Source organism: Lepisosteus oculatus, chromosome 8 (assembly GCF_040954835.1).
Source record: "Lepisosteus oculatus isolate fLepOcu1 chromosome 8, fLepOcu1.hap2, whole genome shotgun sequence".
Lineage (NCBI taxonomy): Eukaryota > Metazoa > Chordata > Actinopteri > Semionotiformes > Lepisosteidae > Lepisosteus > Lepisosteus oculatus.
In genome coordinates, this window is record NC_090703.1 from 3,133,281 (window position 1) to 3,156,884 (window position 23,604).

General features: G+C 45.3%; 1 protein-coding gene across 3 annotated transcripts in view; it reads right to left on the bottom strand.

The window, feature by feature from the left end:
- Positions 1–4,077: 4,077 nt before the first annotated feature.
- Positions 4,078–23,604, bottom strand: part of ttc7b (tetratricopeptide repeat domain 7B) — a 54,872-nt gene continuing 35,345 nt past the window's right edge. Inside the window, exons 18-21 of one of the 3 annotated variants that reach the window (XM_015350478.2) lie at positions 20,280–20,330; positions 15,435–15,575; positions 14,239–14,441; positions 4,078–6,648 (exon numbers count right to left, since the gene is read on the bottom strand). In XM_015350478.2, coding sequence (XP_015205964.2) covers positions 6,427–6,648; positions 14,239–14,441; positions 15,435–15,575; positions 20,280–20,330 — 617 coding nt within the window. In that variant the 3' untranslated portion in view covers positions 4,078–6,426. Of the gene's footprint in view, positions 6,649–14,238; positions 14,442–15,434; positions 15,576–20,279; positions 20,331–22,068; positions 22,222–23,604 lie in introns of all 3 variants that reach the window. The other 2 variants (XM_015350477.2, XM_006632134.3) reach the window with 2 other exon arrangements.

Below are 23,604 nucleotides of genomic sequence, written 5' to 3' on the forward strand. Positions count from 1 at the left end.
CAACTACTTAACAAAAACTACACCTGTGAAACAAACAGATCATTAATGGAGATCTGTACTTTCTGGGTATTACCTCCTACAGATTCTGCAAGGAAAACTTGAACTGGTTTGGATACAGTGAAATTTCACTCTCTCTCAACTGGTGCTCATGAGCAGTGCCCTGGTATTTTGGCTCAGCCTTTTCAGGTGTACTTCACTGCAGTATTTCTGCTTAAGGGAAATATGTCTTTATTGAGTTTAGACCTAGGATAGCAAACACGTTTCCCAGTATGAAGGAAGGTGTGATCAGGAGATAGCATGGAGAAACAGATCCACTCAGCAGATCATGGCACGCTGCAGCTCTTCTTGGACTGCAGGGCTAAACGCTTGGCTATCCTTGAGATACCACAGCAGTGCAGTAGGATTTATAGCACAGATGGCTGAGGTTCAGCGCTGTGCAAAGAAATTAGCTGGATGCCTCCAGGATGTTCGAGCAGCAGCAGGATTTCATCAGTGACAATGTGCCAATAACACTTACAATAAGAGTGGGCCCTCTGCTGTTCGGGGTTTGTATGGTGATCGGTTTTGAAGCAGTACAGGTGCTGCAATGCCTCCTGTACTTTGAGGACTGACTGCTAAGCCACAGAACGATTGGTGGTGAGCCACCGTGGTGGTGAGCTGCTATCCTAAGGCTGGAAAAACGCACCAAAAGCATTCTCTTCTCCCCACACTTCACATTCCAAATACAACCACGTTCTGAAAAATTACATGATCAAACCAAACTGGTAATGAAAACATCAATGTGTGTTCTAGAAGTTTCCTTTGAAATGGAAATTTCCAGTGTAACTATTGAAATTCATTAATGTAGCAAAATGTCATCTATTCTATTCCACACTCTATGCCCAAACTGGAATAAACCTCTTTACCCATAATTCTTTGCTACTTCGTCACGAGAAGAATTTCCAGTGGAATCATGGGAAATCTGCGTATTCAAATGAGACAACAACCCCCTGTCTTGTGTACTGAGACATTCAGCAGATGGGTCTCTCAGCATTGCAAAAACAAAATATTGCTTTCAAACCCTTTATGTGTTTCAGTGGTTTCTATGAATACCAAACAAGAGCATGAACACATTACCATTACATAGTACATTCATTTAACATGACAGGAGTGTCTGTCTCTAGAGTGGGAGATGAATATCACATAAATAATATATCATTAATACTTCCACCGCCAATCAAATGCTCAAAAAACAACATGGATTGATTCAATTTCTTTCAAGTCAATATTTTTCAGGTTAAAAGACGTCAAGTTAGGTCAAAGGCTATGTAATAACTGGAACACATTAGTTTCTCCTTTGTGCTCCACTGTCTGGTTGAGTACATCCAAATGACTGTCACTTCCAATACACATATCAGATTGGTGTCCAGGGAAAATGTTTTTTTCAGACCAAGAAAATGTGTATATTTGTCTAAAGACAATATTAAACTGGATTCCTCTAAGGAACAATACTGGAAGACTTAACACAAAAATTACAAATGCAATATAAATTAGACAGACAGGCACAAATAACCAAGATAAACACAAAACAAAATCTTTGAGCATTTGTTTCTTTAAAGACACATGCAGTTCGTTGCTGTAGAAGACCCTACTTGTACAAGAGGACCTGTATAATGAAACCAGTGTTCCACACAATTATGTCAAGCTGTTTCAATATTTAGATCCTGCATTTAACTGAAAAATGAAACAAAAGAGACATACGATTTGCTTCTTATCTGATTTTTTTAAACAAGGTTTTTCCTGCAGTACAGAACTGTTTCTCATTCCCAGCTTCTGTAATTAACCATTTTTACGGAGCAGCTGGGACTTGAAACTGTCAGAGTCCGGGTCAGAGTGAACCTGCTGTGCCTTTGGATTGTAAGCTGTCACATGGCAGTCGCCAGGCGTGGTGCGAATGTCTGTTCGAGAGCCTGGGAGAGGCACGCCGGGCCCTGCAGGGTCCGGGCACACACACTGGCAGTGAACAGAGCAGATGAGCTTGTGCAAACATGCCGACCAGGAAAGAGTCCAGCAGGGAGAGGCACCCCTCAGGCATCTTCCAGTCTCAGCCTCCCGACCCCACCAACCAACACCGTTCTCCCCCCTGCACCCATCCCAGAGCAGATCAAAATATGCCGTGGAGATTTTGCTGTAGGTGAATTTTAAATAATCACTTTCCATTGTGGACTTTCAAAAGCCCGGGAGGTCAAGTTCCTTAAAGGATTTCCACAGGCTTGAGAGTGAATGTGTTCCCCGGTAAAGCCATTCGGTGACAGCGATGATGATATAATGGGACCTCCAGGAGGAGCACAGAACCTGACTCGTCTCCTGGCTCCAGACTCCTGCTGCTTTGTTCTAAGAGTTGAAAGGCCACCATAGAGAAGAGGATTTTTAAAATTATGATTAGATTCTTCCTTAAGACATACTGTATATCTAGTCGCATGGCCACAAATACAGAACTGCTTAAGTAAATTCGATAAAACCTCTTTTTTTATAAAATTGGACATCCACTACTTTTTACATCTGTGAAATCTCAGTCCTTCCTTCCGCACCACTCTCTCTTTCTCTCGTCTCGCCTGGGGCAAGACCTACAGCAAGGGAAGACTGGACCTTATCTCTCTGCCCTTTTAATCTTAAGTGTTCCGTTTAGTTAAACAATTCAGGTGAGGTAGCTGGCTCAAGAGAACAACAGCAGTGTCTCACCTAGGATTCGAACCTGCAACTTTCCAGTCACAAGGCCAGAACCCTGACCAGTGCTTCATGAGGTAATGTTTCAGTCCTGCTTTAAGAAACATGTAAAGACTGTCACGTGCCAGCAAAGGACTATTTCTAAATCGGGGATTTAATGGAATAAAACAAAAACTGACATTAAATTCTGTAATTACACTATGATGGACTCTCTCAACCAATCAGAATTAGACTGTTTTGAGGGGGGGCCACATAACAATATGGGTTTCACTACATTCAGAGTGCTCGAAGGGTAAAAAAGAATTGTGGGTTTCCGTTTCAGGCCCCTGTTGAAATGTGTTTCTGTCAGCAGACAAGTTCGGTGGCCTGCCTGTACCCCAGATGGTGGTGTTTCCTAGATTACTTCCACCACCAATTTACAATGTATGATACAGGAAGTCCAACAAAGATGATTAGCAAACAGCTAGAACATCGTCATCTGTACCGGGCTCTGAGAGCATGAACTCTGCAGTCTGAATGTTTGGCTCCCAGGAAAGTGCTGCACTGCAGCAGAGTGACAGCTCTCAGACAAGGCCGAGGGTAGGGTAACCTCTCAGAGCCGGGAGGTGGAATAAACGCTGACTCTGGTGCTGCAACATCCTGCTAAATCATTTCTGGACGCGTTCAGTTACACAGGGTTCAGTCTCTGCACCTCCGTTTATGATTTTCTGACGCTAGTGAATTATACCAGGGAGCCTCTCCCAGAATGATAGCAATACAATTCCTTAATTGCCACTCGTGCACAGTACGAGAGAACTGGACCTCAGGGTTTGGGATGGAAGGGAACCCCAGCTATATTAGCTTTGACACTGGAAGGAAAAGGATATGAAATACAGCCATCTGAAACTGGAACTGCAGCGTGAGCCAAGGAAAGAGGCTGCAGTGAGCACATTTATTCAGGCTTGTGAAGACATTTATTTGGTTCGGAATAACACACTTGGGACAGTTTAAACCTAAGTTTAATTTTCCACTGAAGCTCAGCATTGAGAAATACCTTCATTTATTTTATCGATCGGAGAGATGTGCGTTCATTTACCTTCTTCCCTCCAATTCCAGCACAGAAAACGAATATAGAATTTTTTTTGAAAAAATCTGTTTTTTTAAAAAAGATTCCTTGGATGGCAAATGTCAAGGCTCTAAAAAAAGAAGGACGTTCAAGTACTCATTATTGCGAAGCTGGGTGACATGTCTTGTCTTGCAGACTCTGTGTAATTACAGGAGTGGAGAGCTAGCAAGCTCTGCTGGAGGAGTTCCTGCTGAGCAGCTTGAGGACAGAGCAGGATCCATTTTATCAGGATCTTTCATTTAGGAAAGAATGATGCAGAAACAACATTTATTCCAATATTCTTTTACTTGACATCATATTACATTCGTCAGTTGAATCAGATCTGAGCTAAATCAGCTTTAGATAGATGTATTTTTCTTCTCTGTTGGGTGAATACATTAAATATAATGGATGCTTTGGCATACAAATGGAACCAGTAAAACACGGGAAAGGAAGCTACTGTGCTTTCGATTGATAACTTTTTAATGCGACCATTATTTTTCCAGTTTATAAATATTTCTCTCTTAAATAACGCCTCTCTCAAGCTGTCTCAACCTTAAACATTTTCTTCAAGTATGAACAGCTACAAAACAACAAAATATACATATTGCAGTTTTTAACATTTCTGTAACAACTCACTGTAAAATATAATTTACTTAATAACACAATTCTAATAACGAATTTGTCAATAGCCTAAAATAACTATGATGAAAAGGTGATGAAAACCACATTCTTTGCTTCAACACAATAATCACATACAGGTGTACACATTGCTGTAAAACTCAACTATTTTTGGCCTTTACTTGTGAGTGCTACTGACCTAGTTTGGATGATTGTTCTTTAAAATTGCAGAGATTGCCAGTACTCTTTTTTTTAAATCATAAAACTTGACTTCACCTTGACTAACATTTCAAAAAGTAAACAATATTGGCAATGCAAATTAAATAAATATTATGAACATAAACATCACCAAATTTCAGCTGTAATTTCTAAGATCCACCAATAAAAATACACTTAACAAATTAAAGCAAAGCGTGATTAAAATGTATATGTCATGTTTTACTCCGCGCAGTACTCCTTCTCAGAATTAAATACAAGAATATTAGCTGCTGAATTGAATCCAAAACTGCAGTTCAGAATGATGAAGAATACAGTAGCAAAAAAACATATACCCAACCACAGAAAAACCAACACAACACTCCTATCTCAGGGGCTGCTGCTGCAAAACAGAACTCTCACCACTCACATTCATTTCTATTAAAATGAACTAACAGAGAAGATAAAAATTATTGTGAGTGAAACCAGGTGAGTTTGAATATACGAAATGTGTTGCTTTAAAGCCAGGAAACCTCAATAATTCCAATAACAGAATTCTGTAAGAGACAGACTCCAGTCTTGCATGATTCTCTGTAAACGGGGACATAGAAAGGTGGATTAACATTCCTTGAGATGTGCTTTTGTCTTTTCAAAGAACAGCGGAGATAAACTAGTAAAATTTCTTTACCCTGGCTTTTACCCTTTACTCCGGTCCTCTGCCAGATACAGAAACGTTTCTGCCCCCTACTATTCCTGCTTAACTAAAGCAAGAAAAATAACGATGCCTTATAATGAAGTCATGAGCAGTTTTACAAATAACCACTTAGATCTGGGCTCTACTATATATCGCTTCTGCCTTGTTTTCAGGTCCCCCGTTGTCAATGTTGTTAATGCAGTGAAAGCCGGTACGTGCTGAGAGCCCTTACCAACCTGATGTTTCTGGTTTCTGCCGTGCTGCTAACATAATTTCAGCACAAAGACAACTACTGCCTGCATAATTCTGACTTCCCCGGTGACTAATTTCTTCCCTAACAAAGCCTAAGACATGACAAAATAAAACGCGAATGTGAAAAAATTACAACAGCCCTTGAGCTGTAGTTCAACAATGGAATCTGGGCTCTCATCCCTGCCTACCTCTCCAAAATATTGTTTAGATTTATTTTCTCCTGGGAAGAGGAGGGCCAGCAGACAGCTGGCATTTTCTTCCCACCTTGTGTTTGGCAGAAGAGAATCCGCATATGGCATGGAACTGCTACTAATCTTCGAGCCATTTGATAATCAGATTTACTCAGCAGTGAAATAAAGTCTTGACAAGAGGTGTTGCAGATGACCTCTCTTTCAGTACTATTAGTTACAGACATCATAAGCATGGAAGGTTAGCATTTTCTGTGGTGTGAAAAGAAAATGACCAGGACAGCTACACAGCGCATTTAGATAAAATAACAGAACGGATGGCACCTTATCACGTCGGATGACAAAGTCAAACAACTACCAACACCAGTGTTCAACTTGTTTTTTTGTTGCAACAGCTTGTACTTACATTTTAATATACACTCCCATTGCACAGGGCAGTCCTGTTCTACATATGTACGTGCCAAAGGAGTTCTCAAGCCAGCTACTGCAGTTTGAAGCCCCATATCCAGATGTGAACAGATGTAATTACATAAGGCAAGTGATCTGTCCGAGTGCTGAAAGTGGGCTCACAGGGTGCGGGTGTCTGTCCGAGTGCTGAAAGTGGGCTCACAGGGTGCGGGTGTCTGTCCGAGTGCTGAAAGTGGGCTCACAGGGTGCGGGTGTCTGTCCGAGTGCTGAAAGTGGGCTCACAGGGTGCGGGGGATGATGGTGAAGGGCAGGATGGGGCTGCTGGCCTCCAGCTCCAAGGCGGTGAGGAAGCACTCGGTGGCGGCGTCATCGTTGCCCTGCGCCTGCAGGACCTCCCCCAGGCTGTTCCACACGTCGTGGGCCGTGGAGTTGACCTGCACCGCGTCCCGCAGGACCTTCTCCGCCAGGCTGTAGCGCCCCAGCTGGTGCAGGATCAGGCCCTGTGGAGAGGAGGGGAAGGTGTGAGTCGCACAGCAGGATCTCATGCAGGGCCAGTGTCACAAACCCTCCGCTGTTTTCCAGTATTTACGCAGAAACCATGTATTCCTGCAGAGGGCTCCTTCATGTGGCTGCTCTGATATTTGTCAGACTGATACGGGACTACAGGTCTTATTATTATTATTATTATTATTATTATTATTATTATTAGCAGCAGCAAATTTAAATCAAGTGTTTGTGCGAGACTGGCTGTAAGAGGAAATGTGCTGTTCAATCAAGATTGCTATGCTCTACTGATTGCTTTACTAATTTGCATCACAGCTATTTTATTCCAACACTTCTGCAAAAGAACACCCCCCTAAAATTACCTAGAGGCCTAGAATTACAGATTTTAAAATCCTTACACTGAATTGGTTGTTTCCTGCTGGATGTTAAATTTCTGGAGGTCTTAACCTGACAGGGCTACAGGCTTGAGTTTGCTGATGTCGGAGAAGCTATCAATTGTGGTGACAGAACACCAGCAAACGGCAGCGCATTGGTGTCAGTACCAACGACAGGATGGACAAGATCAACCCAGATGGGGGGAGAGCTCCTCAGAGGGTCACCCAATGGGAGAAATCTTACCCTCAACAATTAGGCAGCGTGTACTGCACATTCATGGGTATATTTCATATTTTCACAGGAAGACTGTGCTATACATTCAAGTGCAAAACAAACCCACAAGAATACAAATGACAAATCCCAGGCTGCTGCTTAGCTAACCTAACCATATTTTAGGCACATGATGGCTGCATACTAGTGTTTTCAGGAGTTGGAGTCCTTCAGCGGGGACCAGCTCCTCATGCACATAGGAATAATGTTCTCGGAACACTATGTCAACTAACAGAGTTCTTCCATGACGTTTTCCATTCACTGTTGCTTCCTGTGCCCAGAGCTGCACTGTGCTTTCCCCAGGGGCTATCTGTAATTAGACCACACTTAAAACCACTGACACAGTCTGAGCCCAAGACAACAGGCCGTGGACAGGAAAAAACGAAAAAGATGAAAAAGAAACCAACATGCGCACTCAACCACTGGGGATTCTTTCCACAAAGGCAGCCACACTGTCTGCGAGAGCTCACTTAAAAAAGCAAGATCACCTTCCATTTCAGAGCAAACCCTTTTGGAAATCGGGAATTACAATGATGAGCAAACAGGGTTCTCTCCGAGAGCGCGGAGCCCATAGAGGGATCAGCTGGAGCAGTGCGCTACGTGAAGAAGCTCCCGTGCTCAAAGGAACACAAACACCGTGAGGCCGCCGCGGGTCTCCTCAGCTCCACCGCTCCCCTGCCCAGCGCCCTGTTTCTCGCCACGGCCGAGAGGCCCAGGAACAGCGCGGGCCTGCGGCCAACCGCAGCCTCGCTCTGCCAGCGTGCCAACGCCGCCTCCACTCCGCAGCGCGCTGCCTGGCAATCGCCGGCCGCCTAGCAACCCCTCCAGAGGAGCGCCGCTCACACTTTCCACCTCGCAGCGGGCTCTGCGGATTGAAAAGGAGGCACGGGCCGCTGGGGAAAAAAATAAGACACCAGCATTGCCCTCGACATTTTGAGGTTGAAAATGGACTTCAGCAGAGATACAAACAAGAGGAGGCCATCTGAGGGTCTCACCCAGGTGTCTCTTGACGAGATCAAGTAGCTGCTAATGACCAGAAGAACTAGACCGCTGAATGGCTTCCTTTCCATTGTAACTGTTCTTATGTTTATCTTTTGTGTAAAAAAAATATTCAAATATGTACAAGAAACAAGAAAAGCTTTTTTTTTTACATGAAATACTTTCTTTTCTTCTGTTAGTATGTAGAAACCATTAAGCGGCGCTAAGCCAACTTCCTTCCGATATGACATTAACGAAGGCTTTGCCAGTGACACACTGTCAGGGCAAATCGGAGTCTGAATCTGACACCTGTTTAAGACTCCCTGTGCAGCTTCTGCAAACTGATCAGGGCTTCTCAAAAGAGCCCAGAGCTTGGCAAGTCTGGAAGGTCTGTCAGGGCCAGCACAAAGATGCCTGACTTTGTAGAGACGTGTGCACTGTCTTGCAATATTGCTACCCTACCTGCTCTGCTTCAACAAAAAAAAAGTAGAAACATAATCCTCAGACTTGCCAGGCTCCCACATGCCTGTCACACAGGGAAGAAAAATCCAGAGAGAAGGAAAACACATTTGCTGAGATGCCAGAGTGCTTCAGTAACAGAAATGGCTGGAAACCAAAAAAAAAAAAAGAACAGCAAGACATCAGTGACAATACACACTGAAGATTTTATCAAGCAAAAGTAATATTCCAATAATGTAACTAAATTTCCAAATGTAACAGGGCTCCAACAGTAAAACCAGAATGACTAGGTTTCAATTAATGACTCCAGTGAGATGAGAGCAGTTACTTCTCAAGAGGGGTTTTTGTGTGTACAGGCTCTGTTAAGTAATCAGATAGGGATCTGTAACAACTGAATCATTTCTTGATCAAAAGGTTCAAGAAAGGGTTAATTATGTAAGATTTCAGCCCCTAGTAGATCAACACCACAAGCTGAGGGATAAAAGGTTAAAGCCATCAATAATTCATGGCGTGTTTTAAGTTGACTACACTTACTAGCAACTAATAATCAGAGCTGTACAACTGAAAACAGCATGCTTTTTCTTACACATTACACAAATAAATATTAAATGAAACAAAACTGTCTGCTTAAACGTGTCCTTCTATTCTTCTTTCCAGTCGTATTCCTGATTCCTGAGCCAGCATGCTGAAGGCTGTAAGCAATGAAAGCCACCTTTACTGTGCTGACAGGGTGCAGAAAGGCCAGTGGAGCCCCCCACACCCTGCCTGCTCCGTACGTCCGGAAAACCCTCCCGTTGGCTCTGGGTCACCCCAGGAGGCACGTAGTCCTGTCTGAGCCTTTTTAAAGTGCGGTCACTGGTGTGTTGGGAGTTAACATTTCGCTGAGCGTCAAACCCTTCCAGAAGTGACAGGTGACCAGCGGTCTGTCAAGTCTTATTCTGAAACACGCAGGGAGCTGGGGCTGGGGAGCCAGAACAGGCGATATATGCTGATGTCGAGCACTGGGGATCGTGGCTAGAGATAAGTACAGCACTTGATGCGGAGTTTGGTAGAAAAAGGATTAAATATGCTGTGTGCTTTCAGGAACTCTGAAGAGGACCATAATCCTTTCCTGACATAAACCTTAACATATAAAAACACAGGTTTCACAAACCCATTACTTGCCTAATTAAAATATATGATTTAGATTTGCCACGATGTGCAAGAAATCTTTATTCAAAGCAAATTTTCCAGGCATGTTCTGTGACGGGGAGGATAAGCAATGCTCTGCTCTGACCGAGTCCTAAATCACCTGAACGTGACGTTAAGGGACAAGAAAGACCTATAAATTCAAGCTAAAGATTGTCTGCTAGACATTTTTATGCATTACCTTATTTATCCTAAATAATGAGATGATTGATGAGCACATGTCCCAGCACTTAAAAACACATTTTACTTTTGTCCAAGCTAAACAAGATTACCCTGAAATGTCCCTGTGTGCAGAAGCTTGGAGCAATCGGATCAATACAACTCCAGTGATCTCGCAGTGCGGTGGAATTCTACAATATTGAAGTAATCTATTATTTTACAGGCTGCGCAATTAGGTAATAACCAAGCTCGTCATCAATTAGGAAGCACTGAACCTACACTCAACGTACAGAACTTCCACTGAAAATGACCAACCATGAAACAGCCAATGTTCATTAATTTCAAACAAGCTTTCCCCAAACAAGAGGGATAATTTCTGTAGTAGTACCAAATACAAATAAGCTTTTTATGATAAAATACAGAGCAAAATCTGAAAGAAAAGGTCTTTTCCGCTAATATCTTTTCTGTGCTAAGACAAGGAAAATGTCACTGTTGGTCACAAAGATTATTCTGTAAGAATTTAATAAAGACACATTGTCTTGACATGTTCTTAGTTAACAGATATACTGTATGCAGCTGATTTATTATACCAGCTGACGGTTTGCTGTTTTTCTTTAACAGTTCACAAACTTCATCATATTCCTTATTCACTTATTATTATGCAAGATTAATTGTTTGCTTAGCACGTGTCCCTTGTGAAGTGGGACCCGCAATACAGAAAACTGACAATGAGTGAAAGGACAAGGAACAATCATGCTGGTAAAATTAAATAAATTCTGTATTTTTAAGGAGAGGCTGGGGTCAAGGGTGATACAGGAGATCTACAGTAGGTCGAGGTCAGAGGAGGGAGAATAATAGGAAGGGGCCTGATACAAGTATTTAAAACCCTTATAGACCTTGACAAAAACAACGCAGAGGATCTTTCTTCAGAACGAACAGTGAAATGCGAAACCAGAGAACGCAAGTGGAAACCGTGAGGAAGTGCATTTAAAGCAGGAGCAGGAGGCTCTTCTTTACCCAAAGGGATGTGGGAGTCTGGAACAAGCTCCCCAGCCATGTTGTTCCAACCGATGCCCTAGTTTCTTCCAAGAAGCAGCTGGATGTGATCCTTGTTTCAATTACCCAGTATTTAGCGAGGGGCCCCAGCTAGGCCGAATGGCCTCCTCTTGTTCGTAACCCTTCCTATGTTCTCGAAAGGGTGGCTTGTGTGCGGCGCGAGAAGAGTGGGGGGCCCAGGACAGAGCCCTGGGGGACCCCGGTGTGAAAGAACCAATGAGTACAGGGCGACCCTCACCAGGGGACCTAGCAAGCGTGATCAGGGAGGTCGGAGGAGGACCAGGGGTGAGCAGAGCCAGGAGCTCCCAGCTCAGGGAGGCAGACAGGAGTCAGGTGTCAGAGGCCCAGGGAGATCAGGGCAGCCGGGCAGCCGGAGAGAGTCACTAACACAGCTGTTGCAGTTGCATGTAGGGTAACAATACCAGGCTAGAGAAGACTAGGCATCAAGTTCCTGGCACATTATTTAATTTTAATGACCAGCTCCTAAATCGATAAACCAAAAAAACACAATCACGAGCCACTTCATGACGGCCTCTCGGACAGAACACTTCCACTTCATCTTCAGGAGAATGGTAGTCTAGATGAGCTCAGAGAGCACAGGCTGAACGGGCATGGCACCTCATTAATGATTTACGCTGCAGGGTTCCCAGCAGCTGGGACGCGGCTTTTTTTTTTTAAGCTCATTTTCTTACCACTCTAAAGGGAACAATGCTAGGCCGATGCTGACTCAATGCCTTAACCTGGTCTAACAGCGAAGAAAATGGAATGAATTATTCATTAACCGGGGTTCGTGAGTGTAAATCTATTGGAGGAATAAGTTTGATCTCCGTGGTATGAGAATGCTGTTAAAACACAAGACAGAAAAGAACTGGAGCTACAGACAGTACTCGGAGCATCTGAGTTGTCCAGTTGTCCTGTTTTTCGCCATCTAAAAGAAATACTTCTTAAATGAAAGCTGGGGGGTTTGTAACTCTAAAGAAGAATTGTTGTCCTTTAGGAAGAGGAAGGTTGTCAGAATGCAGGGAAAGCAAACCACTCCTGAAATGGCACTGATTTGTGCTTTTTTTTAAACAAACAGATATTTTAACCAATGAAGAAAATATTTAACATCAGACATTTCCGTACAGCACTACAAATCACCAGCACCCTGGAGCAGAGTGGCCTGGCAAGACTTATGGAAGGAGACAGAAAAACTGTCAACCATTTTTCAAGCCTTTTGTATTAAAAGTAAAAAAAAATAGACAGGGAATCGAGAGAGTTTCTCAAAGAAGAACAGAACAAATCCCAAATAGCTGGTTGTCGTAGATGTGCTATCCCAACACTAGGCAAATAGTTGTGTCAAAAAACAATCATAACACATAAAGCTAGCATTAATAATGCAAAAATCATTGTGTGAAATTTCACCGGAGGCAATCATTTGACCATTTTTAAAAACCTCCTTGGTTGGAGGGACATGACATTAAAGAGTTTTGGGAAGCTGGAAATGAGCCACACATTTATGGCATTTTTTTATGCACAACCTGAATTCTGCTGTAACATCCAGAATCAACCCCTGTTACCCCCCATCTGGAAATGTTCTTGATGAGGAGAACAGCAGTTATTTCAAAACTTAAAGGGCTGTGATATACTTTCCTATTCCTTTTTAAATGAAAGTAATTTATTTCATTATTACTTAAAGAAGCAAGTTAAAGATGTCTTCAAAGAAAGTACTCAAAGAGGTATCTCCAACTTTAAGGAACAGTCTGAAGAAATTGGCACTAGAGAAACTCTCATGATACCTAATTAACTTTGGGCAATACAATTAATGTTACATATTCAAAAAATTAATTGTATCAGAAAATGCATTGTTTCAGCTACTGTCATCAGTTCAGTTCCTAGATTACTGGAAAATTTCACATTTTGAAGCAGGTACACCACAGAAGCGCCAGCCAATTACCTGCTCGAATACATGAGCTTGACTTCTGCGTGAACTCTCCTAATTGAGCTGTTGGATTTTGTGGGGAACCGGTTTCAGAAAGTGAACCCGCTGTTGAATATCTCTAGCTGCCAGAGAGGAGAAATTTAAGCTTTCACCCCACTTGATCCTTTGTATCATCATGACTCTCCTGGGAGGCATGAGAAACACCTGCCTGAATAATGCATGGGCCCCCTGGCTAAGCCCCTCTGACAGAACCGTCAGGTGAGATTGTGGTGAGCACAGCTGCTTAGGTGGCTGCAGTGGTTAAGCACCTTCACCATGGTGAGGCAGTGATGGAGGAGGCAGGTTGCTTGGAAGTACTGAGAGCACTGGAACAAGGTTGGGGTGGATGATGCATCTCACCCTGGCGTGAAAGTCAGATAAGGCACCTCTGGACTGGCAATACAGTTTTCCATATCTTTGAAAAGCAGGACCAGGGGGAGTGTTCAAACTACAGAGGCAGCACATGCCTTAGCCAAAGTACTCTTCTCCTTGGTGTCACCATGTTAGAGAGGAGACCCCATCAATCAACCGAGTCTCAGATTCCCAGGAACAATACTTGCTCAGTCCTGGCCGAGAAGAGCTAGACTTGGGAGATGACCATACTCCTGAGAAGAATCAGCAGGAGATGCTGTGGGAGTACGAGGCACTGGTGGGTGTGGGTTCAGGATGCTGTATCTGCACCTGAGTGCAGCTGCAGTCCTGTGATTAACACATCATTCAAAGTGTGAGGTGGACTCTGTCGAGGGTCTGTCTTGTCTCCACACCCGTACATGATTACGAGGTATGCAGGCACAGATTAGGTACTGAGGATATTCGGTCAGGAGCGTGGAGGTGAAATCCTAGCTATTTGGTAGCCCAGAGTGGGCTCTGCTTTCACTTATACGTTAAGAGGATGGCCCTACTCATGAAATGCCTGGTCGTATTCCGCATCAAGAACACGCCCATGACTGCCTTTCATTCTGGGATCTTGCACACTTAAGGAAAAGGAAATCCCTCAAAGGGGCCCTGGGCCAAACTCATCAGGAGAGCCAACCAACGTCATTTTAGCTCCGAGGAAAAAAGTAAGACTGTAGACACATGTGAACTACGTCGACTGTGTCTACAGTTACAGAGGCAGCAGGAGCTGGGGGAGAGAACTCACCAGCCTCTGCATGGTCTTGACGTGAGTGGGGCTGATGGACAGGGCCTCCTCATACCAGCGCTTGGCTTCGTCCATGTTGCCCCGCAGCTCGGCCACCTGGCCCTTCATGAACAGCACGTTGTGGGACATGGGGAAGAGGCTGGCTGCCTCCTGGGTGCAGGCGGTCGCCTCTGTAGGCTTTCCCATGCCAATGTAGACTTCCGCTGCAATGGAAATGACGGACAGGGATTAGTGTTAAACCTCCGCAAGAGCGGACACGCGGTCTGCCTAACCCCTCCCCCTTCACGGTCACTGTCTTTCGGTGATTGGCTACTTCCCCCTTCGTTCACACGCACGAGCCCGCGCGGCAAGCAGGTACAGAGGAGAGCTCTCCTCGCCCCTGGGAAGAGAGCAGCCCCACCACACCCCTCTGCTGGTTCTGCACATTTACTTTTCAGATGACTGCCCCCCCACGAGGAAGACGACAACAAGCAAGAGAGAACTGGCTCAGCAGCAGCTTCAATGGAAATTTCTCAGTTTATGGGATGTCAGCTTATGAAATGTGTCACTTAGACTCTGCAGGCAGATAAAAATAGTTATAGAGCTGCAACCTATCAAGATTTTTTTGTTTAATGGGGGCACTGCATCCTTTCTCACAACAATTTCTATAAACAAGACAGCCAAAAAAAAAAACTTTTCCTGATAAGAACTGGAGCTAATTTAATTAGATGTTTTGCCGCAGTCAGAATGCATAGGCATACGTGCCAAATACCACTTGTTAAGACAAAAGCAAATGCTGACAAAACAAATCTGACTGCCACATGTTAAACATGGTTAAATAAAAACAAAAAAAACACGCATTCTCAGTGAAGTGAGAAGTGAAGGCTAGTTCAAGATGTGCCCCGTAACTACAGAGGGCAACAACACCAGTACCATGCTTTGTACTTCCCATTCTTCTGCCAAACTTCCCAAAGGACAAGGCGACTTCACACTCACCACCCCCCAGAGACTAAGGTATAACCCCAGGAGGTGACAGCAGCACCTCTGCTATGTCTTCCTGGAGCCTCAGGCACTGTGAATAACCAGGGCTGGACACTCATGGCTCCTTGGACACTCGCAGGCAAGGACCAGAGGGACTGCCGGTAGACAAGGGCGGGGTGTCTCTTGAGGAGGTCGGGCCCTACCGAGCTGGAGCCGTCTCTGGGACGCGGGCCTACCTGCGTGGAGCCAGATCTGAGCCAGAGTCATCCAGGGGTGCAGGGGCCCCTGCTTGGGAGCGCTGCTCTGCAGAGAGGAGGCCACCTCCGACAGGGCCTGCTCCACGCGGGAGGCGGCGACCGAAGTAGCGTGGACAGAGCCTGGGGAGGGAGCCGACAGGGATCAGCGGAGGAACACGGCGGCCGAGCCCATCTGTTAACCCCTTCTCCACCAGGACAGGCCGGGCTACCACTGTTTGGGGCTCTGACTGGTCTGCTTGCAGGTGCCCAAGAAGAGCGGACGTGAGCGGATTATTTCAACATATAAAGGTTCCTTCTTAACCTTCAGCAACTAGCAAGAGCTTTTTCATGGGGTGACAAAATAAATCGGGCTGTTTGTGTCATTCCAATAGACTTTTCAAAGCAGAGACAGGTGATTTACGTGAACGAGGATGAGAAGAGCTGCTTGGCCCTTCTCTAAGGTTGTGACGCAGAGCCAAGACCTGTCCGGTTCAATGCTCAGCGCCTGTCTGGAGCTCACTGGCTCTATCACAGCCTGCATGTGTTTTGCTCATCTCTAAGCCCTTATTATCTGTCCTGGTAAGAGCAAGCTCATTTGCTCAGACTCTCATCTGAAAGTGCCCCCCCCTTACTCTGGTACATTCCAAGACTGCCCAGAGCCCAAAAATACTCCACATGTTCACGAACGTGAAGACCTTTAGTAAGACTTTATATTTTTTGGATGCTGTCAATTGGATGCGTTAAATGGTTATCAGAAGGCAACATTTCGCTTTCACTGATTCATTTTCTTTTTCTGCAGAGGCCCCGCGTGTGGTTTTTGTTTTTGTGCGAGCGATCACTAAATGACAAAGACGGGAATCACAAACTTCAAACATGGAGTAACGGAAAGGTCTGCAGCTTTCGTGTTTAGCCTCTGCTGGAAGGTGGCGATGCCTGATGGCTGTCTGTCCTGCTGTGTGATGAGTGGAAAAAGAGCACTATGGAGGAGGGCAGCTCTTATGCAATATACAATATGCAGAAGTGCTCAGTGTGTTACTTCTTCTTGATTAATGAAACAGCAGAACGGAAAACTGCTTAAGTCTTCCTAACAAGCTTCAAACATAACTTCAAAATAATCCAATTTTAATGTACTGCATTATATTTGCGCCCTGACTGTCTGCTGGCAATATTTCAGACCAATTTCCTGACAGGAAATGAAATGATATGAAGATAAATTCTGCAAATGAAAAATTAAGAGGAATATTTATTTTCATGTGCTAATTCTAGTTTTAAACCTAATTTGCAGGAGAAAGCTGTGCCTATGGTTTGCTTTCTTCATACCCTGTAGAGCAGCAGGATTAGCTCTGAGCAGCTTCGTCCTGTAGCTTGATGATAGTGGGTTCTGTGATGCCGTGAAGAGCTCTAAATCCTAAAGAATTCACCTCATATCAAGCAGAAGCCACTGTAGCAACACCAGCAGACTCTGGCATCTGGCAGGAGTGCCTCATCAGCATTCAGACCCATGTTCTGAGCGTGTGGCTCAGCTCCACCTGGCCCACAAACAAAGGATCCCGGGCTTTCGGTTTCAATCGAAAGAACAGATCTGAGGCGGCTCCTTCTGTTCTGCTCCGTTTTCTCTCCCCAGGTGAAGACAGCTCGTTTCACCTGAAGATCAGCTTGCAAGACCAGCACTCTTTCCCTCCTGTTTGAAAATGAGTCCTTCTGCAGACTGATGACAGTCAGCAACAGCCAGAGCTTAGCAACAGATCATGGAGAACCTCAGAGGGCTGTGTAACCCAACCTGGCTGGAAAGCGTGACACAGGAGGCAGAGCAGAAACTTTGTGTGTTTCTAGAAATGACTAGGGTAGGGTACAGACCTTCTTATGTGTCAAGAAGGACACATAAGATGTGTTACAAAATTTACAAGCAGGGTTCTCAAGATAAGTGGATTCTCTTTAACTAAGAATCCCCAGGCAAGTAATATAATTGCCATGCGTGGCTTGATGGGCTTTTAGAGTTTGAGTCCTACTCTACGCCCAAACCGTTACATCAGAGGTCATGACAAGACATATTACTGTGCAGTTACAGATGCCAGATAACAAGTGAGAGAAGTCTATAGTCAGCTGCATAAGAGCATCACAGCTACTGCCCACCAAGGAACACAAAAGTAAGGAAAGGGTTATGTGACACAGTAGGAAATGTCATAAGCAGTGTAATTTAGGTGCTCTCAATTTAGAATGCGATTTTAATTACAATTAACGACTGCACAGGAGAAGTGAAGAACAGCCCTTGCTGTCTTCCGCTTATGATGTCGGCCTCTATGTTACACAACCTCTTCACTGTCACAGCTGTATGTAAGAGCCGAGTTCATTTTTTAAACATATTACACAGTAGCCCCCAAGTGTATTCATAACCTTGATGACCCATATCTAAAAGACGACTTAGCACAGAAAATGCAGATGCACATCAAGATTTTTAAATATCTGTGAAATAAACACAACCGTATGAAAAGGACTACTGAATATATCAATAGCATAAAAAATAGCTACGCATTTCAAAACACAAAATGGTCACACATATTCACATGCAGTCAACTTCCTGAAAGTAACTGCTATAAATTTAGACCTCTTGTGTTTTTAGTCCTCCGATGGCTTTGCAAGGACTCACAGGGAGAATTTCTGTAAGTCATTGTGATTGTCACTTGGTGTTAAAGGAGAATGCAAATATAAGGAAAACCCTGACAGACAACAGAGAACTGTCTGAAGATCTGTGGTAAAAGACTATCGGCCTCAGCCACTGTAGTGATAGCTTTAGAAAAACTCCTTAGACATCTGAGTTCTGACTGTAATGTTCACCTTAAAGAAGTTCAAGGCTAAGGAGATGATGGCTTCTGCACCAGGGAGAGGACGCAAAACAGATTTACCCAAATGTGAGGGAAGAATAGTGGTTTGGGAGGATGACTCACACCCAAGAGCAAGATACCGGAAGTCTTAAAAACGCTCCAGTGTCATCAGGAAATGTCTCCAAGACCACCATCATGGCTGAGCTCATGAATCTGGGGTCTGTGGCAGAGCTCCGGGGCAACATAAAGAGAAGAGACTTGGATTCACTAAATAGAAATCTATTGACTCTCCAATTCATATGCGAGCGCGTGGTGGAAATGTCGATCCTTCAGTTCAGTGGAAATGGAACAGTCCTGCTTCAGGGCTGGTTTGCATCGTCTAGTCCTGCAGTCCTAGTCAGAACTGGGGACAGACAGCTTAGAAAACTGGCCAGGATATTTCCACCACAAACCAGTGCCATCTGTCATGACAGTCAGCAGTGCAATGGCTGCAAATGGATATCAGGAAAAAATATCCTGCATCAAGCTTCGTAATGGCTAATAGCCTAAAATTCAACATTCTTCACTTGTTATCGTAGCCTCTAGTAGGCCTTGATGCTGAGAGCTGAAGACAGCACATCACAAACATATCACTGCCTGAGGAGCTGCAGAGGTTCGCTGTGGCAGAGTGGTCAGATGTCAGTGATCTGAGCTTAAGAACCTATTCAAAGACTACAGGACGTGCCTCCTTGAGGTTATCACTGCCAAAGAGCCCTCACAGAAGACTGACTGAATCACATTAATTATAAACGAACGTGAACAGCATGCATCTAGAAGAATATGTATCTGTTCTTCATAGAATTTTGTGTTTATACATTAAAATAATAATAATCACACAAGACTTTTGAATTGTCTCTATCACAAAACTCAATTAGTAACAGTTCTTCGAAGGAATGAATACATTTGGAGGTGACTGCACGTAAAAGGATAAAAATCTTAGTAGAAGAAGGAGCCAAGTGCTTTGAAAACAAATCAGTGCAAGCATGATGGTGCCTTTTTAAGCCCTGAAAATGTCATGCTCTGAAAAAGAAATTCAGAACTACACATACAAGAAATTGATTCTGAACTCATGCCAAAATGCACATAAATGTCTGCACACACGAATGGAAGGAAATAAACAAAGTGACTAACCAAACTACAAGCGTGATGACCTACTCAATTAAGAATGGGAGTGGGCCTACCGCACTCCTGACCCCCGAGGGTTAATGGTTTGAAATGCATATGAGCAAACATGATGCACACACATAACAAATATGAGTACACCCCAGACTTGCATGCAGATGAATGCAGGAACGCGCAGTGGCAGAACCACCATCAGAGGCACATGCAGGGAGCTAGCTTCAGTGCAGCAGGAGAGGCGCACACCGGGGATGCTTAAAGAAACAGTATTCATTCATCAGTGCCGGGTTTGTACGAACACTAACTTCATATCTCTTTCATTCCATCGACAACCAGTCATTTAACTCTCTGGCTTTTCTGTGAATATAACCTACACTTTAAGGTCTTTGAGAATAATCAAACCTATTCCACTGCAGTGCCTAAAATGGTACAAACACACTTACTCAGAAGCAAATATCTTCACGTCATCTTACCTATTTATTTAATTCAACAATCAAGCTGCATTAAAATAAAATGTGCACAAATTACATAGAAATATATCAGGATAAACCTTCCATAAAATTAGTAACTCCTCTTACGGTCTAAAAGGTAACTCTCCGTTTATAAGGCCTAGAAAAATGATACTGCCTCTTTAATATTTAATCTCCAGAGCTGGCCAGGTGCATTCAGGTCTCAGGGTACGATAGGCTTTAGGACAACAAACATAGGTAAACAGCAGCAGCCCCAATCTGACACATTAACATCAGCTACATCTACGGATGGACGTTAGCGTTGACATTCGGTGGCAGAAAGCCCATGTGGTCTCTGAGTCCAGCGGACAGCAGAGCGAGTAAAGCCAGGAGACCTCCAAGTAAGCGCTACTTACAAACTGAAAAAATGGAGTAAAAACCATGAAAGTAAGCATCTGGAGGGTTGCCTTTAAATAAATCAAAGCACAAATTAAAAAAAACAAAAACCATCGGGGGGGGGGGGGGAACAAAACCAAACAAGCAAACCAAAAGAATCGGTTTCCGCCGCTGGCGAATGGGGCAGGAGAGGCGCGGACCGCACTGGGCCCGCTTCGCTCTTCTCAGCAGCCCCCTGCCCCCTTCCAACAGCCAGCTGGGCACGGTAAACCATCTGAAACACTCGCACAGAGAAGTCGGGGCTCGTCTCCACTCGCGTACCCCCTCACACTCCGAACACGTCAGGGCAGAAGGGGCCCCTTCCGCACCGAGGAGCTCCAACCAGTCGTGTGGGTGTGCAGGGGACAGGACTGATGGCTCAGGTGGACGGGGCTCTGCTGCGGGCAGAGAAGGCCGCGCCGGGTCAGTGGCAAAGGTCACACGGCACGAGAAATTTGTCCTGACTGGTCTGGGCGGCACGGCACGGCAGCACAAGATGGTGGCGGAGCGAGATGAGGAGACGGTAAAGGGCGAGAGAATGATGGGGGGGGGTGGGAGACGGACTGATCCTAAGGTGGGCATTCAGGACGTCCCAGATCACAGGCGTTGCTTCTCCACGTCTAACAGATGCACAGACGGGTTTATTTCTCAAGGGCAAACTGATGGCGTGGTGCGAATTCCGAGATACTGGTCTCTGTCGGCATAACATTTCCAAGAAGCATTTACGTGTGCTGTGATTAAGCTGGGGAAACGGGAGATCTAAACCCTCATCAGGTTTATCAAAGGGTGCCAGCTGATGATCCTCTCTGTAACCATACAGTAATTAGAAACTGCACCAAACTAGGGAAGCGGCTCATCATTTTTCTGGAAGAGCCCCAAAGAGCAGGAGTGGCTCTGTACCTTCCACACTGTGGGAGGTGTTTCTTCTCTGCAAGTTAACGGGAAACACGTTTGAACTGCACCCTGAGTGAGAAGCCGTGAGGATGTTTTCATCTCAGGGCAGACCCCACACATTGCTCCCTGAGCCACCAGCCCAGACAGCCAGTGCTCACCGGCGCTCTGTGGAGAAGACACACCTCCGACCGGCAAGTGCTACGTCCTACCATTACTCTGGTGTTCACAACCCGACAGGCTGCCGGCACCGACCAAGGACAGGAAATGATTTGCAGCGCTTAAAAATAAATGCATGTCTTATGTCACTAAGGAAGGTTAGCTAATGAATGCCGGGAAACACTGCCGATATGACATGGCTCCCATGAGCTACATTTCCACACCCTTCCACTCTCGGGGTGCTGCTCTTTTACTGCTGGCAAGTGCTCTTGAAATCGGGGGGGAGAGACAGAAGGCGAGGGCACCGCTCATCAGTGAGACCAGCAGAGGACTCAAAACAATACTCCCCCGTCTAATATGGTGCACAGGGTCTTGGACGAGATGCGGTGCTATGAAAACCCATATGTCCTACAGCATGCTGCGTGCGAGGCCGTTTTAAAAGATCTCTGCTGTTAGCATAACATCTTTCTTTTCGCAATAGGCGAGGGGAAAAGAAAATGGACAATTTTGGTTCAGCTTAGCAGGTAGCCAAACCAGCCAGTTAGTGCCGCTCCCGGAGCTGTCGGCCCAGAGCAGCGCAGCGGGGGGGGGTCACCCTCGTTACTGGGCGGCATGCGCGAGAGCCGAGCGCGGCCCGGGGGCGCCCCGGCAACAGGACACGGAGTCAGCGCGGCAGCCGAGCGCGGCACGCGGGTGGACGGGACCGGCGACGCGCTTTACAGGCCGAGGACAGCCGGCGCCCCAGGGCGTGGTCACAGAAAGCATGGCCGCCGGGCTTCGGGGGGGGCTCCGGCTTGGAGGGGGGACAGTGGTGAGAAGATACAAAGAAGTGGAGGGAAGGTTCTGATCCAGAGACAGAGGACGAGTCTGAAGCTAGAAGAAGAACAGCAACACAAACCATGAGGAAGGCAGGAAGCAAACCAAAACAAAACCAGAATCGGCGCAGGAAAAGAGGAAACACTGAAAGGCCTCGAAGGGAATACTACGAAGGAATCGGGGAAGAAATGAAAGCACACGCACAGAATTTTTTTTAAAAAAAGAGCGATGCCAGATGCCTGCGGTGAATAACACGTCACAGAAATGACTCTCGGGTCTCCTGTTCTCAACTCCTGGGGGGGAAGGGGAGGACAGGTAACAGCCGGAGCTGGGGGAGCTGCCTGGGTCCTGCAGGCCTTCTGTCGTGCTCCACTACTCCGGCCCTGCCCTGGAAGGGGTGCCAGGGGGGAGCAGCAGGAACAATGAAGGAGCAGCGGATCTGAAGGTCTCATCTGCGCCCCACGATCCTCCTTCATGTTACCACAGTAATTCTCAGCCTTAATGGCGCATCACTTTAATGAAAATGTGACACTAGGGAGCTGTATTTTTCTGTTGACATTTACGCACACGCAATAAAAAAAAACAACAACACATCAGCAAACAAAATGCTTAAGGCCAATTAAAGTGCTATTAGAACAATTTACTTCTATAAAAGGAGGAGACTATCTGCTGGAGCTTTTGAAATGGATATTAAGAAAGAGACGATTTCAACGGTGAAAACAGTATTTTTTCCTTGGGCTTAAGGAAAGCAAAATGTGTTGAAGTTGTTGTCCAGCTGGGCAAGTTTGGGTCCGCTGTTTATTTGATTTTAAGACGTTTTTTGTTAAAGAAACATAATCATTGCAATCCCCCCAAAAACCCAGACTTCTCCCAGTCCGAATTCACAATCCCTTGGTTCTGAATCACGGTTAATACATCAACCCAGCTACCCAGCAAGGCAAGAACATCCAGAATTAGGCCCAGCACTATGCAGAAAACCCATTAAAACCCAGGCACCCTTCAATTTACTGAAGAACACAGACAGGGCCAGAGGATCTGTGTGTGGGAGGTGCTGCTGCAGTGAACCCTTGGTCCATGGCTGATGACTGCTGAGCAGAGTCTTCGTGGGGGGAGGCTCTTCCTCAGTGGCTGCTGTGCCGGAAGTCCGAGGCTGAAAGAAAGCCCTGAGGGATGTCCGGAAGGTGCTCTTCCTCTTTGACCGGTACCATCAATAAATCCTGTCCGATTTATCATCTTGCTCTTCCCCACCTCACAGCCTTCATTCACCTGACTCTGGTGTCCTCTCTGTCCCCCGAGCCCGTCTACATACTGTGGGTGATAGAGCCTTCTCTTGCGATGCCTCAGAGCTCTGGAATTCTCTCCCCAAGGATATCGGAGTGTCACTTTCCCTGAGCTCTTTCAAATCCAGACTCAAAATGCTCTTATTCAGGAAGGCAGGAA